This window comes from Bos indicus x Bos taurus, chromosome 2, assembly GCF_003369695.1.
Source record: "Bos indicus x Bos taurus breed Angus x Brahman F1 hybrid chromosome 2, Bos_hybrid_MaternalHap_v2.0, whole genome shotgun sequence".
In the NCBI taxonomy this organism is placed as follows: Eukaryota; Metazoa; Chordata; class Mammalia; order Artiodactyla; family Bovidae; genus Bos; species Bos indicus x Bos taurus.
Window position 1 is genome coordinate 80,356,942 of NC_040077.1, and position 14,507 is coordinate 80,371,448.

The 14,507-nt window shown below is 40.7% G+C and overlaps 1 protein-coding gene across 1 annotated transcript; it reads right to left on the minus strand.

Moving 5' to 3' along the window:
- Nucleotides 1-265: 265 nt before the first annotated feature.
- On the minus strand, nt 266-13,513 carry CAVIN2 (caveolae associated protein 2). Its single transcript, XM_027563231.1, has 2 exons — nt 12,695-13,513; nt 266-2,676 (listed from the first exon to the last, which is right to left on the minus strand). Exons 1-2 carry the CDS (start codon nt 13,124-13,126, stop codon nt 1,882-1,884), a joined length of 1,227 nt encoding a protein of 408 aa, XP_027419032.1. The 5' UTR covers nt 13,127-13,513; the 3' UTR covers nt 266-1,881.
- Nucleotides 13,514-14,507: the final 994 nt, after the last annotated feature.

Below are 14,507 nucleotides of genomic sequence, written 5' to 3' on the forward strand. Positions count from 1 at the left end.
TACAAAATAATAAAAATGCAGATAGAACTATCAAATTCATCAGCTGCTACAATAAATTCAGATGCTCTCCAGAGCTGGCAAGGTGATGTCAAGAAAGTTAAACTTGAAGAATGAGTCTTGGATTTCTAAATGAGATCAGGGAAAAAAGAAAGCAGAGTTAATAGATGAAATCAAGACTGAAACAACCAACATTATGGCCTACATTTTGAAGAGAGGTTAATAATCAGTTCTTTCTCCTTGTTTTAAAATTGTTACACCAAGAAACTGACATTGTTGTATGCTTTTTATTTTTTGGTTTATTTAGCCTTCTTCAACAGTCATTGTTAGTTCAACAATATAACATATGGGGTACATTATTATAAAATAAGGACATAGCTGTATCAGTTATGCCATTAGTACATTTGTTAATACTCTTCCTTTTATAAGGCAAAGCACAGTTTGTTAACACTGTTTCAGATTATCTATATTTATAAGATTACTAATAGTGAGTGGTATATACTAAAGGTAGGAAATCTGCTCTCTGATATAACTGTCTTTAAACTATAATAGTCTTCTTAAAACATTACCATTCTGTAATTAAAAATAAAGCAATATTTTAGTATAATATTAGGCAATAGTAATAACTACCCTGTCTGAGTAAATATGCACATACACATAAACACTAGCATACTTCAAGAAGTTAGTAAACATATTAATATTCTGTGAAAATATATAAATAAAATATGACCTGGAATGAAATTACTGTTATGTACAAAAAAAGGAAAACTAGAATCCTTCCCTTCCCAACCTGTTGATTTCTAACAGCTTATAAACCTACATTACATCATTTGGAGTGCAAGGATTATTTCAAATTTGGAAAACAATAAAGAATAGTATGATTCAACTTCCTAAGAAAAGCAGTATGTATTATGTTTGAAGATTAATGTTCATTCCAATGTTAAAGAGACATTCTTTTGAATTTCTTTAGAGAGGTACTTGTAGTGTCTTTTATTAAGGAAAAATGCATCTTTAATATAGTAAAATGTTTTTTTACATTATTTGAAAATATTAGAAAATAAAAATATTGTGAAGATATAACATACTATTCCAATATATATGAGTTTCTTTAGTATTGTTATATAAGGAGTGAAATACTTGAACTAGTATCATAAATATTTTACTTTTGAGCACATGCTTTTTTCTTTCTGTCTTCATTCTCTTTGGCATTCTTTGTTTCCTATTTCCCTATTTTCCAACTTCTCTTTAGTGTTTTCTAATAGTCCTGGCTTTTCTACATATCTTACTTCATTAGCTGAACGTCTTTCAATTTCATTTCACCCTCATTTTCAATAAACAGTGTTTTCTACTATGTGAATATCCAACTGAACTTTCTCTTCTTTTTTCTTCTAAGAAAAGTGTTTTCTTTCTGAAATATAGTTATCTCTTTAGCTTAAATATATATGTATATTATATAATCACACACTTGAATATAGATTCACAGAGTTCTATGGAAATTCAATATATTATTGATGCAGTGTTCAGCAAGCTCATGGAATGACAAAAAATGAATCATATTTCATAATTAGTATCTTACATAGCCTCTGGTGATTCTGACTTAGCCGCATTGATCAGTGTTTTATGACTGCTCCATTTCTTCTTCTGGGCAGTCTTGAGGAACTACAGAAATGGAAGTCAAGGGTACATTAGAAGCATAGACCCTGACAGGCTGCCTTCATAGTAAATCTTGGTCACGGTGTGTGTGCCTATTGTGGAGCAAGTGATGACTGCCTAGACAGTAACATGGTGTGAGTGGGGAGTACTGGAGACGTGCAGGAGTTTGCTTCTAGGCTCTGGTCACCCACCTAACTGAAAGCACAAGCTGGTTCACAGAGGGCTGTGCATTTAAGCAGTCTGGTCCACCTGGAGCACAGCTGGCTGCACTGGCTCCTCCTCCGAACGCTCTGCTTCATGGGAGGCTAGCACATAGTCTCCAGCATAGCGCACCTGCTGTGCCTGTTCCAGGACCACTGACTCCTCTTCTTCATCTTCCACAATAGTCAAGTCGACGTTGCTGTCCATGGCTGAGTCACTCCCTCTCGAGGTCGCTGTCCCAGCATCCCCCTCCGTGCTCTTCCCTTCCACAAGGGCACTGGTGAGGGACGCTTCGGAAAGACCCTCTGCAAACGAGCTCTCCTCGTAGTCGTTGGCCATCTCACTGCTGGGCATGTCTTCTGATTTGGTCTCATTCTCTGCTGGGCTTTCTCCCTCTCGGACTTTCTTTCGCCCAAAAGTGAGAGGAGAGACCTTGAAAGGGGAGCTTTTCCCTGAGGATATTTTCTGGTGATTGGAAGTGAGAGATTTCTTAATCTTCTCTCTCCTCTCTACAGATACGATCTTTGTCCCCAGCTTGTTCATCTTCTTCTCAATGTTCTGGCGAGAAAACGCCTTTTTGAGACTATCCACTTTCCGGAGACTGGATCTTTTTATTCTCTCTGCCCTGCTCTCTTCCATCTTTTCTTCTGCGCTGTCTTCCAGGGCCTCCTCATCGTGGGGCAATTCATCATCGGACGAGAGATCCACTGTGTGCAGAGTTTCCTCCAGGGACTTGTTTTCGTCAGCGTGCTCCCCCTCCTTCTCTTCCCCTGGGCTGGAAACTGGCTCTTTTGCAAACACACTGGCAGGGATCTCATTTTCTTCCTGAAAAGATGGGCAGTGTAGATTTCATGTTAAAATGCATATCACAAATAGTCCTGAACTGCTGTAATTTCTGTGTTATGTGTTTTTGGCATGACAGAAACCCAGTGTCTGTGGCGTTAGCTTTCTAGAATACGAAGGGTTCATTCTAAACTGATCAAGTCATTCTGCCTCAGGCTGGCTAAGGCCAAGGGTTGCCTGTTGGGAATATTATGAGGGCATCTGGCAAGGGCTCTATCAGTGACAGGCAGGGAGGGAAGTGGGCTGTGGTGCAGATAGACCAGGAAGCTGCCTAGATAAAGGAGCTAAAGTAAGTTACTGTGAACTCAGAAGGGCCTCTCTCTCCTACCCTCAGGCTCTATTCCTGCCAAAACCCACTGCAAAAGAGCCTGGAGGTCAAATTAGAAGATAAAAGTGAGGACTTCCCAGTTCTTGCCCCTGCCCCCATCTTTTCCTCAAATGTTAGACACCAACATTTGTTAGACACCAGGTTCTCTCCCCAGGTAGAAGTCAAAAGAAAAGGTATAGTCAACCTTCACATCTGTTTTTTTCTAATGGGGCTTCCCAGGTGGTACTAGAGGTAAAGAATCAGCTTGCCGATGCAGGAGACATAAGAGATGCAGGTTCGATGCCTGGGTGGGGAAGATCCCCTGGAGGAGAGCAAAGCAACCCACTCCAGTATTCTTGCCTGGAGATCCCAAGGATAGAGGAGCCTGGCGGGCTACAGTCTATAGGGTTGCAAGGTTAGACACAACTGAAGCGACTAAGCATGCATAATTGTTCTAATGACATAAATTTGGAGTCAAGGATGGAAGGTCCAGCCTTACTGGGGACCCAACTCATGAAGGTTTAGAAGGTCCTTTGTGAGCATTATAAGGAGAGGTGATATACTATGGCCTTCTGGAATCATTGGGGGGACACATGCTGCCAGATAGCTTATCAAGCCTATCTGTTAAGTAGGACTTCCTTGGGCAAGAATACTTCAGCCCCCACCTAGAGTGAACAGAGAAACTCAGGAATCTGTTCCCCTCCCCTTATTCCCAGCACACCTCTTTTTCCAGCTTCTAGGTGTACAAGGATCTGCCTCTCACTGGGCTGCAGGGAGCAGAGCCTGAAAACTTGCCTCCAAAGTGCAAGGGAGATGGTTTTCCAGCATTGCAAAGCAAAGAGATTTGAATCCAGACAGCCTTGGGTCATACAGCAGAGGAATCCCTTTGATTTTTATACTTTTCTTTAAATATAGGACAATGAGAGCCAGCCAGCAAGGTGCCTTCACATTTTCACTGGGAGAAATGGCACTGTGGGCAGAACTTGTGGCAGGAGGCCTGAGTCTCAATCCTTGCTGGGAGGCCTTCAACAAATAGCTTAATCTCCGTGGGTCTCAGTTTCTTCCAAATGTGAGCAAGAGGATTTGACCTAGATTAGCAGCTTTCAGACTGCATTCCCAAGTGTGTGAGGGGTTCTGCAAGAATACTGAGGTGGGCCAGGCTCCAGAGCCCACTGCCAGCCAGGTTTGCAAGCCGAGTCTCAGTGTTACCTATTATATTGTGGACTGTCCAGTATACTTTCAGTTTGAAACATAACTGGCTTAGTGAATTTATAAGTCCATGTGGGAGCTAAACTTCTTGCAAAATTTATGTTAATGGTAAGAACTTTCCTTCCCATTTGACAATTTTGATTGACTGAAAAGTCAATAAAACTGGGGTTATGATCACAAATATGTTCTATGGGTGTATACCTTTAACTTCTCCCTACAAAGACTAAGTGAACTATGTTTTAATCTAGAGAAAATAAAAAATCCCTCTCCTTATTAACCACCAAGTAGTATAATTTCATTACTCTCCGAAAAGATATAGCCCCGTGTCTCCCCCTTACACACACATACTCATAACAGAGTTCTTTCCATGCGTTGGTTAGAAACAAAGTTTTGGGTAGAGCAGAAAGTGGGGCATCTGGTTGAAGAGGCTCCTCGGTAGAATGAAGAAATCACAAACTCTGTTCCCCAGAGCTTTCTCCACACTCTCCCATTTTGAATATCACAGAATGTGTCAGAAACACGGTATAATAAAGTAAGAAACTGAAAGGTGCTCGGGATTCCCATGAGTCGTTTATAACATGGACCTTTACAGAGAGCAGCTCTGCCATGTTACAAGTCTCGATTTGTCTCTTTCTCGTTGATGTGTATTCCCTGAGAGGGTGGAAACTTTTGTCTCTTGTTCACTGTTATGCCTCAGTGACTAGAGTAGTGCCTGACAGCTAGCAGCTATCTGTTGAATGAGTGTGTGTTGGGTGAGGAGGCTTCCTAAGAGAGCACTGAGGATGGAGCTTGCCCCTCTGTTGGACACTATGAAAGAATGGACTTAGCTCTGTGTCTGGAAGGACGTTTGCTGACTGCTGCTGCCACTGGGAAAAGAGAAGAACCAGGCCTATGGGGCTCGATGGTTTTCATTTTTAAGGAAGGATTTTATTCTCAGCGGATGAGTAGCAGACTACAGAAATAGCTAGGGCTCTGATACTTAGTCCAGAAGCAAAATTACTTCTGGGATTTGACAAGAGGGTTGGGAAGGTTTGACAGGAGTTACTTGCAGGAAAGGAAGAAACCAAGAGCTCAGTGAAATGTTATTAAAAGTCCTTAGTGAAGAAGGCAGAAAGTCAGGTGGAAAACTGTAAAAATAAGCCTTGGTTACTAGGCAAGAAGTACATTTCGTGTAGTATAATCTCAGGGTAATCAAAAGATTTCTCTGATAACTTCCCTTTCTTCAACCTCCATAAAAGATGGACAAATTAATTGTACTTCTAAAAGACTTAAACTAATAATATTTCATTTTTAATACAGTATAAATTTTATGGCCAAAAAAGCACAGTTAACTGTTGAGTCTTAGACTTTTGTCTCACTTATTGTGTGTCCTTTGAGGACAGGTTTGGGAAAAGTCCATTATCAGGTGAATCAGAAGTCATCTGTTGGTAGATCACACTGCATGCATGAGGGCAGTTGAGGAAAGGTGGAAAACCCAATTGAATTCTTTCATACAATGCTGGGGAAATTTATATAAGAACTCTTTGATGCCAACTATGAAAGTAAACCCAGCAGATACAGACATAATCCAGAATGAGTTGGATGTGTCTTTATGCAACTGGAAACAAGTGAGATATGTCTTTTGGCCAACTGCTATGCTTCTGCTGTCACCTTAATTACTCAAGCGGTATTTTGTGTTATGTCTACTGGACACTGTTTATTTTATGACTTCTTATAGATCTGTTCTGAAGGTCAGTCCTTTCCTTTCACACAGAAATTTGTGAATATCTAAGTACATTAGGTCTTACACTTCCATAATGTTTGTTTAGAAACCAAAGAATGCTAACACTCTTCAAAATCTCTATTCTTCAATAAAATATATAGATGCATTTGACTATCAAGTAACTGTTAGAGTGGTGGAAATTCAACTTGAACTACAGACAGTGGCTCCTCTGTAATTGCATTGTTCCCTGAGTGTCCAGTCTTACCCACTCACCTGTCTTGTTTAGTCCCTAACATACATACCTCATGGAAACACGTGATATTTCACCTGCCTATGGGTGAGGTGATACTTCTCCCTTCAGACTCCTGCTGTAATGTTTTTAATCTATTTTCTCTTAAATATTCTAAGATTGATGGCTCTTTCAAGGGAGAGGATCAAATATCATCCTCAATTCTGTCAAGGTTTAACTATGCTGGTTACCTATATATTCACTTAGGGTTTGTAACTTCTTAATATGGCATTAAGAATCCCTTATGGGTTGCGTGGCTTCCATGGGTAGTTCTTCCCAGTAGAGGCCTCCAGTAGCAGTTGACTGTTTGCCTTGCAGATTTATTTGCGAAAAGGTATGTAGCCCCACTGATGCAGCTGCTCCTGGTTCTGACCTTTTAAAGGATCATGTAAAAGTGAAAAGTGTTAGTCGCTCAGTTGTGTTCGACTGTTTGTGATCCCGTGGACTGTAGCCCACCAGGTTCCTCTGTCTATGGAATTCTCCAGACAGGCATGCTGGAATGGGCCATCATTCAGCACACTTCTAACATATATGAATATTAATATTATTTGAATGTTTTCATGCTTATACCGTGAAAGAGAAAAGGAGTGAAAAGAACTCTTGAGAAGTGGTATTTTTCCTTGCAGTTTCTCTTGTTTGCTGTTCATATTAATTATTGTTAACTAATAGTCTCCATCTTGTATGTAGATATCAACACAGAGAAACTGGAAAACATGCTGGGCATTTCTTGGGTTGATGCTCATGGAAGCAAAGCCTCTTTGCACATAAAAAATAGATATATACAATGTTAAAGGAGAAGATTCTATGACTAGCGTTAGAAAAGGAAGCCTACAGTGTCAAAGCTTGAATAGGCAGTTTGCTCTCCTGTCACTAACTTATCATTCTCATTGTTAGGAAACAACAAAGGTGGTTACATTCCCACAGGGATGTGGTGGCATCCTGGAGGGATATGAGGACCATAAATTTGTGTCCATGGAATGTTTTATCCAATAATCTCTAAATACTAGTTATTAAAATGGAACCATGCCCACCTGACATTCTGATTTATAGGTCTCTTTTACACATTGATGGTTTTCTCCGATTTGTGTTTCTGGAGGTATAGATTGCCAAGTGGATAAAGCCATTGATTAGAACTGCACCCCTAAGGCAGCTGTCAGTGGAATCAGCAAGTCATAAGAATAAAATGCATTAGTTATAATCCCTGAGCAGTCTTTCACATTCTCGAGGATTTAAAAGTTTCATTATTTTTCAGTGTTATCAAGGGTTCAATTCTTTTTTAAGATCACACTGGTTAGGTGTTCTTTGTTGTACACAAAAACCTACAAAACAAAAAACAAATCACACTGAATTATTTAAAAGCTCTTGTAGAAAACCCAGTAAACATGAACTTTGCCATAATGAGATTATAGTATTTATTTTCACTCATTTCATAATTCAACTATAATTTATATTATTAATCAAATGAAACCTTGCTAGTCACTTTGTTTCTGAGGGCCTCTGCTCCTTTGATATAAAATGAGGTTAAACTAAATGATTATTGAGGTGCTGGTGGCTCAGATGATAAAACATCTGCCCTCAATGTGGGAGACCCGGGTTCGGTCCCTGGGTTGGGAAAATCCCCTGGGGAAGGAAATGGCAACCCACTGCAGTACTCTTGGCTAGAAAATTTCATGGATGGAGGAGTCTGGTGGGCTACAGTCCATAGGGTTGCAAAGTATTGGACACGACTGAGCTACTTCACTTTCTAGCTCTAAAATACTTGATTCTGTGATATTAACTTAAATCTCATAAAAAACTTGTTAACAGATTGCAAAAGTGATCTCACAGGTACAAATGCCAAACTTTTTTTTTTGTTTTCATTAAAGAATCAAAACTGTAGGACCTGAGTTGCACTGGAGAACATTTATTTGTTCAAATAGATACAGATTACAAAACAACAGAGTGGGCAACATTTACTTGGAAGCCTTGCATCTGAGAATCTAGACTTTTAATATATGAGAGAAGTAATGATTTTTTTGAAGAAATACTGACCACAATAAGTTATTTGTTTAAAATGCCCGAGACAATGCTGGCATTCAGTAAGTGTAAATTATAACATAAAAACTAGTATTTTGTTTATCTCCTCAACTAAAGGTCACTGGATAATTAGCATATCAAAACCAAATCCCCTTATTGGAATATTAATCAATGTGATATAAACATCGTGAGTTGTCATATAAATGTGGCTTTGATTACCTATATGTTCATTTCTTCTAAGTCTGTACTAAATTAATGGTTTTCAGAACAGTGGCTTTGGATGAAGTATAGTCTATAAAAAAATCAATTAAAATAGTCTGAAGATGTTATAATTTTAGCACCTTTCTAAAATTCTGTTCTTATCAAAGGAACCCAAATGATGAATATTTGAACACATCTATAGGCTTGGTTCTCCATGAATTATAGTCATAGTAAATATCTAACTTCTACTCTTTTCACCCAATTTCACAATTTTATGTGGATGAAAGTGTAAATTGTTCATGAGTACTCTCATTTTTTCCCTGGATTTGAAATCATTCCCAGACTGCTTTTTCAAATAATCATTACTAGAACTTTAAGAGGCCTTAAGTGAGTATCACACCCTCAGGGCCAGTTACTGTGAAATTCTAGTCTCTTCAATCAACGGAGAAAATTTCCTCTTAACAGTAAATTCACTGATTTTCTGTACAGATTTTATTTTTAGTAAAAGATACCTATGCACGTACAAGCAAAGTATTAGCCTTATTAGTCTTTAGCATTTGCTTTATGATCAGCAACCCCAGTGAGTCTTATTTCATTTATACCCGCTTCTGTCACAGTATTTTGAATTCAAACATAGATCTTAAGCTATTATTTTTAAAAAATATAAAAAGGGAAGCTGCTAAATTTAACAGGAATTTTACAGTTTATTTTATTGCTCAAAAGGAGATGAATTTTCTCCAGTTTTAGATTCTACTGGTTATAATTTGAAGTAATTGCTAATGCACGAGAGGCTTAACAGCTACAACAATGTTGTAAGTTCAGCAGACTTAAATGACTTTTTAAATAGGAAAAATTTCAGAATTTAAAAAAAAATGCTAATATATAAGTATCTAGTAGATCAACAAATCAACCAACCAAAAGGCACCAGCAGATTTTAGACAACACAACAGGACTTCACAAACTGGAAACATAATCTTCTAAACACTACAAGACTGAATGTGTTCTGGTCAGATGACAGATTTTCTTCCTCACTCTTGCTTTTACATTAATTTTTTTTTGTCTGAAACCAGAAAACCAATGGATTTAAGAAGGGAAAGTCTAGCATAGGAGCCAAGTAGACCAAAAGTGAGAAACAATTTCAAGACCCGAAGTGGTGCCTGGTACAGTCTCTGCCCTCCTCACTCTTCAGGTCTAGAGAGTATCTACCCTACGCCCCAGCACGGTGAAGACTGTGCAGCTCCTAGAAGGGTGTATGCAGAGTAGGCCCTGTGGGCAGAGGCCTGTGCTCTTAAAGGATTTTGCTTTCTTGTCCTCTGCTGGTAACCAATTTCACCAAGGCAGTTGTTATACAATGTATGGCAAGAAGTGGGAGTGAGTAAATGAATGTAGCTTTTAATATGTAGCTTTTAATAAATAGCACATAAAAAAGCAAAAGCATGGCTGTTTGCAGATCCTAGGTAGGGTGGGATCAAGTTTTTACTAAAAAGCCATATTTCTAACCAGCACAAGTATAGCCGCCACTCCATGCAAATCCACCCAGGAAGAGCTTCTATTCTTTGAGCTCTTACACCATGACAGTTACTAACCATTTTGAATATGTTAATCCACTTATTTCTCACCCTATGAGAAAGAGATGTGGGAAGAAACATTAATATTTAAGAGCACACATTTTGGAATCAATTAAATATGAGGTTAAATTCCAGCTTCACCACTGCTTACTAAATAACTTCAGACAAGATGTAAGCATCTCTGAATCTCAGCATCCTCATCTGTAAATTGGGGCAACTGAGATAAACGACAGAAAGATGCTTAGCAGATTCTGCAGGGCTTATTAAGAGCTCAAAATACTTTTGATCTTATTAATATATTCAAATATTAATAAGATGTATAGATGAGGGAAAAGCTAGAAAATGTGCATAAGAGGACATAATTGATCAGCAGTGAAACTAGGAATTGAAACAGTGTCTATATGACAAAATGTATGTTTTTTCAACCCCTATACTGGACCACTCTATAACACAACTTATTATTATATCCATTGGCATAATGAATATAGTAATATAAGAACTGTAATGGATATAATAATTTACCACTCTAAAACCCCCTACTTTAAAAATAGTCCAGAAAGAGGAAGTTTCCCATTGAAGGACTTCACTTATATTTGTTTTTTTCAAAATGGTCAGTTTGCAGTGAGTGTCCTGATAGTTAATATTTCTGAAATACTTTAGGCTAATAAAAGATCTTACATGACTTAAAAAAGGTCCAGTTCCTTGCCTCTAATCATTTGTCTCCTAAACTGTTCTTTAGAAAATGTCCTTGGGTGCTGTTTGCTAAGAGGCTCTGAATGGAGCCGAACACACTGCTTTGGATTCTTGTAGGCTCTACAATGGTCTTAAGCCCATTTCACCTTATCCTCACTATATGGAGAATTCCTATAATTTCTGGCAGCAATTTCACACCTGTCAATCCACTGTGACAAAAAGACCATGGCAAGGCTTCACCAGCAGGGCATGTCTTTAAGTTTCCAACAGTTTTTTTTTTTTTTTTTTCAAATGTTATATTTACAGTTCCCTTGAAATTTTTAGTTACATATCTTCCCCCACCCCTCCCTCCAGCACCCACAGAACATCCGTGGCAAAACAAAACAAAAACTGATCCCAGCATATTGTGATTTCCTCTACTAGATAAATAATTTCTTGTTTTTCCTCCTTCACCGAGGGATAGGACAAGAGATAATCTCTCTGATTCATACTGGAAGGAGGGAAATTTCCTTTGATGACTCAGATTTAAACAGGTCTGTACATGTTTGGTTTTGTTTGGAGATCAGTATTTAATTTAGAAATGCCTTGAGAGTTGAGATTTATAATATCTTTTAGACTAATAACATAGGGATCTTGTATGTCTTGGGAAAGGCGCAGTTACCATATCTCTCTTCAGTTCATCTGGTGCATGAAAAGCTATTTCATTTGCATTAAACGCTAAAAAATTTCCAGACTGCAAAAGCCTGCAACGTATAGGAGGACATCAGCTGCCTGAAGCTTTATAACATCAAGTGTAGTTTAGGGAGGACAAAAAGCAGCGAGATGAGTCTTCCCTTTTATGGAGTAAGGGGGCCTAGGTTCTGACTTGGCAGAGCAGATTCATTTAGAAAAAGAAGGCTCCCTCGGTTTAAATTCCAGTTTCTAAATCTCTTTGGGGAGATGAAGGCTCTTCTTGTGTGCCTTTCACAATCAAACAGTTGGTTATAGCCTCTCCCCTCCATGGCTTTGAAATCCTCTCCTATTCACATGGTCACAACCAGACAGCCCTGGGGCAGGGATGGCAGTTGCTTCCTGGGCTCTGCACTGGCTGGGTTCCACCGGGCGGAAGGGCTTCTAGCATTAGGCAGGGCTGCCCTTGGATTGACAAATGCCCACTACTTGGCAGAACAACAGCCCCACGCAACCTCCCTGTCCCCAAATAGCCTTTTGCTACATTAATTGCATCATTGAGGCATTACAAAAATTAAGTGGCCGTTTTATTCCAAGGCAACCATTTGAAGAAGAAAATATTCTGGACTAGCCTTTGTAACTATTTTACTTTACAGTTATGGTCTGAGTAATGACAAGCATATCTAGCATGTGTGCAGAGTTATGCTCTATAGTTTTAGTGCATTGTTTGCTAGAAAAGAGCGCAAGAAGATTGCTTTGACCAAAAGTCATAATAGGAAGAGGCTAGTTCATTTCTAATGGAATCAGTCATCAGTACTTAGTTCCCCAAACACTGGTGACCTTTGGACAAAGGGATGCTTTAAAAAGTTATAAATTTGACTTGTTGCTTAAAAACACAACTTACACGATTCCCTCATTTCCACAAAGAGTTAATAAATAGCCGCTGAATTAATTTGCCCTGTCCAACTAACAGCTGCAGTCAGAGCCCCACGTTCACAATGCAGAGAGACAAATGAATTTGACGAGGGTGCCTGCACCTGCTCACCTTCCCAACCTGTACGGAGTGCATCCACGTGCTTTTGACAAATGACTCCACCCTGCTAACTCATGAGGCACCGGCCTTGGGTTCAGGCTGCAGTTATCCGGGAAATTCCTACCGCCCGTGTGCAGACTTCACAGGCGCCTGCACAAGGCAGAGGACAATGCATTGTGTATGTGTGTGCATGTGTGTGTGTGTGATCTCTGACAGGCAGGACAGACGTACAAATGGCTGGGAGAGCCAAGCAGACTGAAATCTTGGATGCCGAGGAGGCCCAGCTGGGTGGGAGGAGAGCAGGGGCACTGACCTGGAAGATGAGCACTTTGAAGTGGTTGCGCCGGAGGAGCTGGGCGTGGTTGTTCTCCAGCCGCTTCACCTGCGCGCTCTGCCTCTCCATGCGCTCCTTGACGGCACGCGTGTGCGCGCTAACCTTGCGCGACTTCTCCAGCAGCTTGCTCACCGTGTTGCTGGTGGAGGCCTGGTACTTGGAGAGCTTGGTGAGGTCGTTCTGGATACCCTTCACCGAGCCCTCCAGGCTGATTTGCCGCTGCTCCATCTTATGCTGGTTCTCCTGCACGGCATCGAGCATGTTCACCAGTTTGTCCAGGAGCGTGAGCACCGTGACAGCGTTCACCTGCGAGTTGTCCCGGATGGCTTCCTCCGTGCTCCCCAGATGCAGGCTGGGGCTCGGCGTGGAGGACGGCACTGGACTGGAGCTGGCCGCCTTCTCCGGCTGCATGTTGGGACCTGGGTGCTGGAACTTTTCAGCTTGTACAGCGTCCTCCCCTATGGCTGCTGCACAGATGGGCACTTTCCTCTGGCCCCGGTGAGAAGGACTGGTGGTTAGGGGGTGCCTAGCCTCGCCCTCTGGTTTGAGCTCGGAGCACCGCTCTCTAGGACTGGCAGAGGTTCAGACAGTCAACAACTGGCTACACTGATCAGGGGAATCGCATTCCAGCTGCTCTTAAAAGACCTACTCCACCCAGTGGGAGGCGAAGGATACAGAACTGAGAACCACTCAGGGTTCAGAGGCATGTACACAGCTTCCTAATTGCGTTCTCCTTGGCACAGGGCACTTTCCTGCAGGTTTAACTTTTCTTTCCTGTGCCTCTTCCTTTTTAAGAATAAGTTCAATGTCATATTTCACTCCTGACTTCATCTAGAGGCGGAGAGAAACATGCTAATTTGGCCCAGGGCCACAGCCTCCAATTGGCTAAAGCTAGTAAACTTTTCTCTGGCAGCTATGCTACGTATGCTGCAGATGCCTGGTTTTTTTTTTCCCCTGGATACAAGTTATTGTAATGGAAAGTATTGTTTGCCTTTGCCCTGGAACAGACCGATGGGCTTCAGAATGCCTGGTGTCCACTGAAAGAGGCCAAATTTAAAGGGTACTTGCAGTCAAGCCCGTAGTGTTGGTTTTTAATTTTCAAAGGGATAGAAGTAACTGATAATGACAAGAAGAACAGCCCAGTTCTTACTTTTGTAATTGGAGATACAAGATAAAATGAAAGAGACTGAAATTCAGGGATGTTAAAACATCCAATCCTGTTATGGACAGTTATCATGTAATATAGATGGGAACTTTTTGAATAACTACTTTAAACAGTTTCTAAGGCACTGGCAACCCACTCCAGTACTCTTGCCTGGAGAATCCCATGGCCGGAGGAGCCTGGTAGGCTGCCTCCATGGGGTCCATACGAGTTGGACACGACTGAGCGACTTCACTTTCACTTTTCTCCTTCATGTATTGGAGAAGGAAATGACAACCCACTCCAGTGTTCTTGCCTGGAGAATCCCAGGGACTGGGGAGCCTGGTGGGCTGCCGTCTCTGGGGTCGCACAGAATCGGGCACGACTGAAGCGACTTAGCAGCAGCAGCAGCAGCAGCATGAGAAGTAAAATTGAAACAGGGAAAGCCAAATAAAAAAGGTGTGATCTGTTTAAGAACGTACCATGCTGATTTATTGTAACTAATTTTGAATCAGGGCGGAGAGGTTTTCTCAAATGCTCACCTCTGCAAGGCATTTATTGACATGTGCCCAGAAGTACGACTCTCAGGCAGGTTGAGTTGGAGTTTCTGAAGTGCTTCTAATGTTTGACATTTCCAAATTCCTGCTCAGT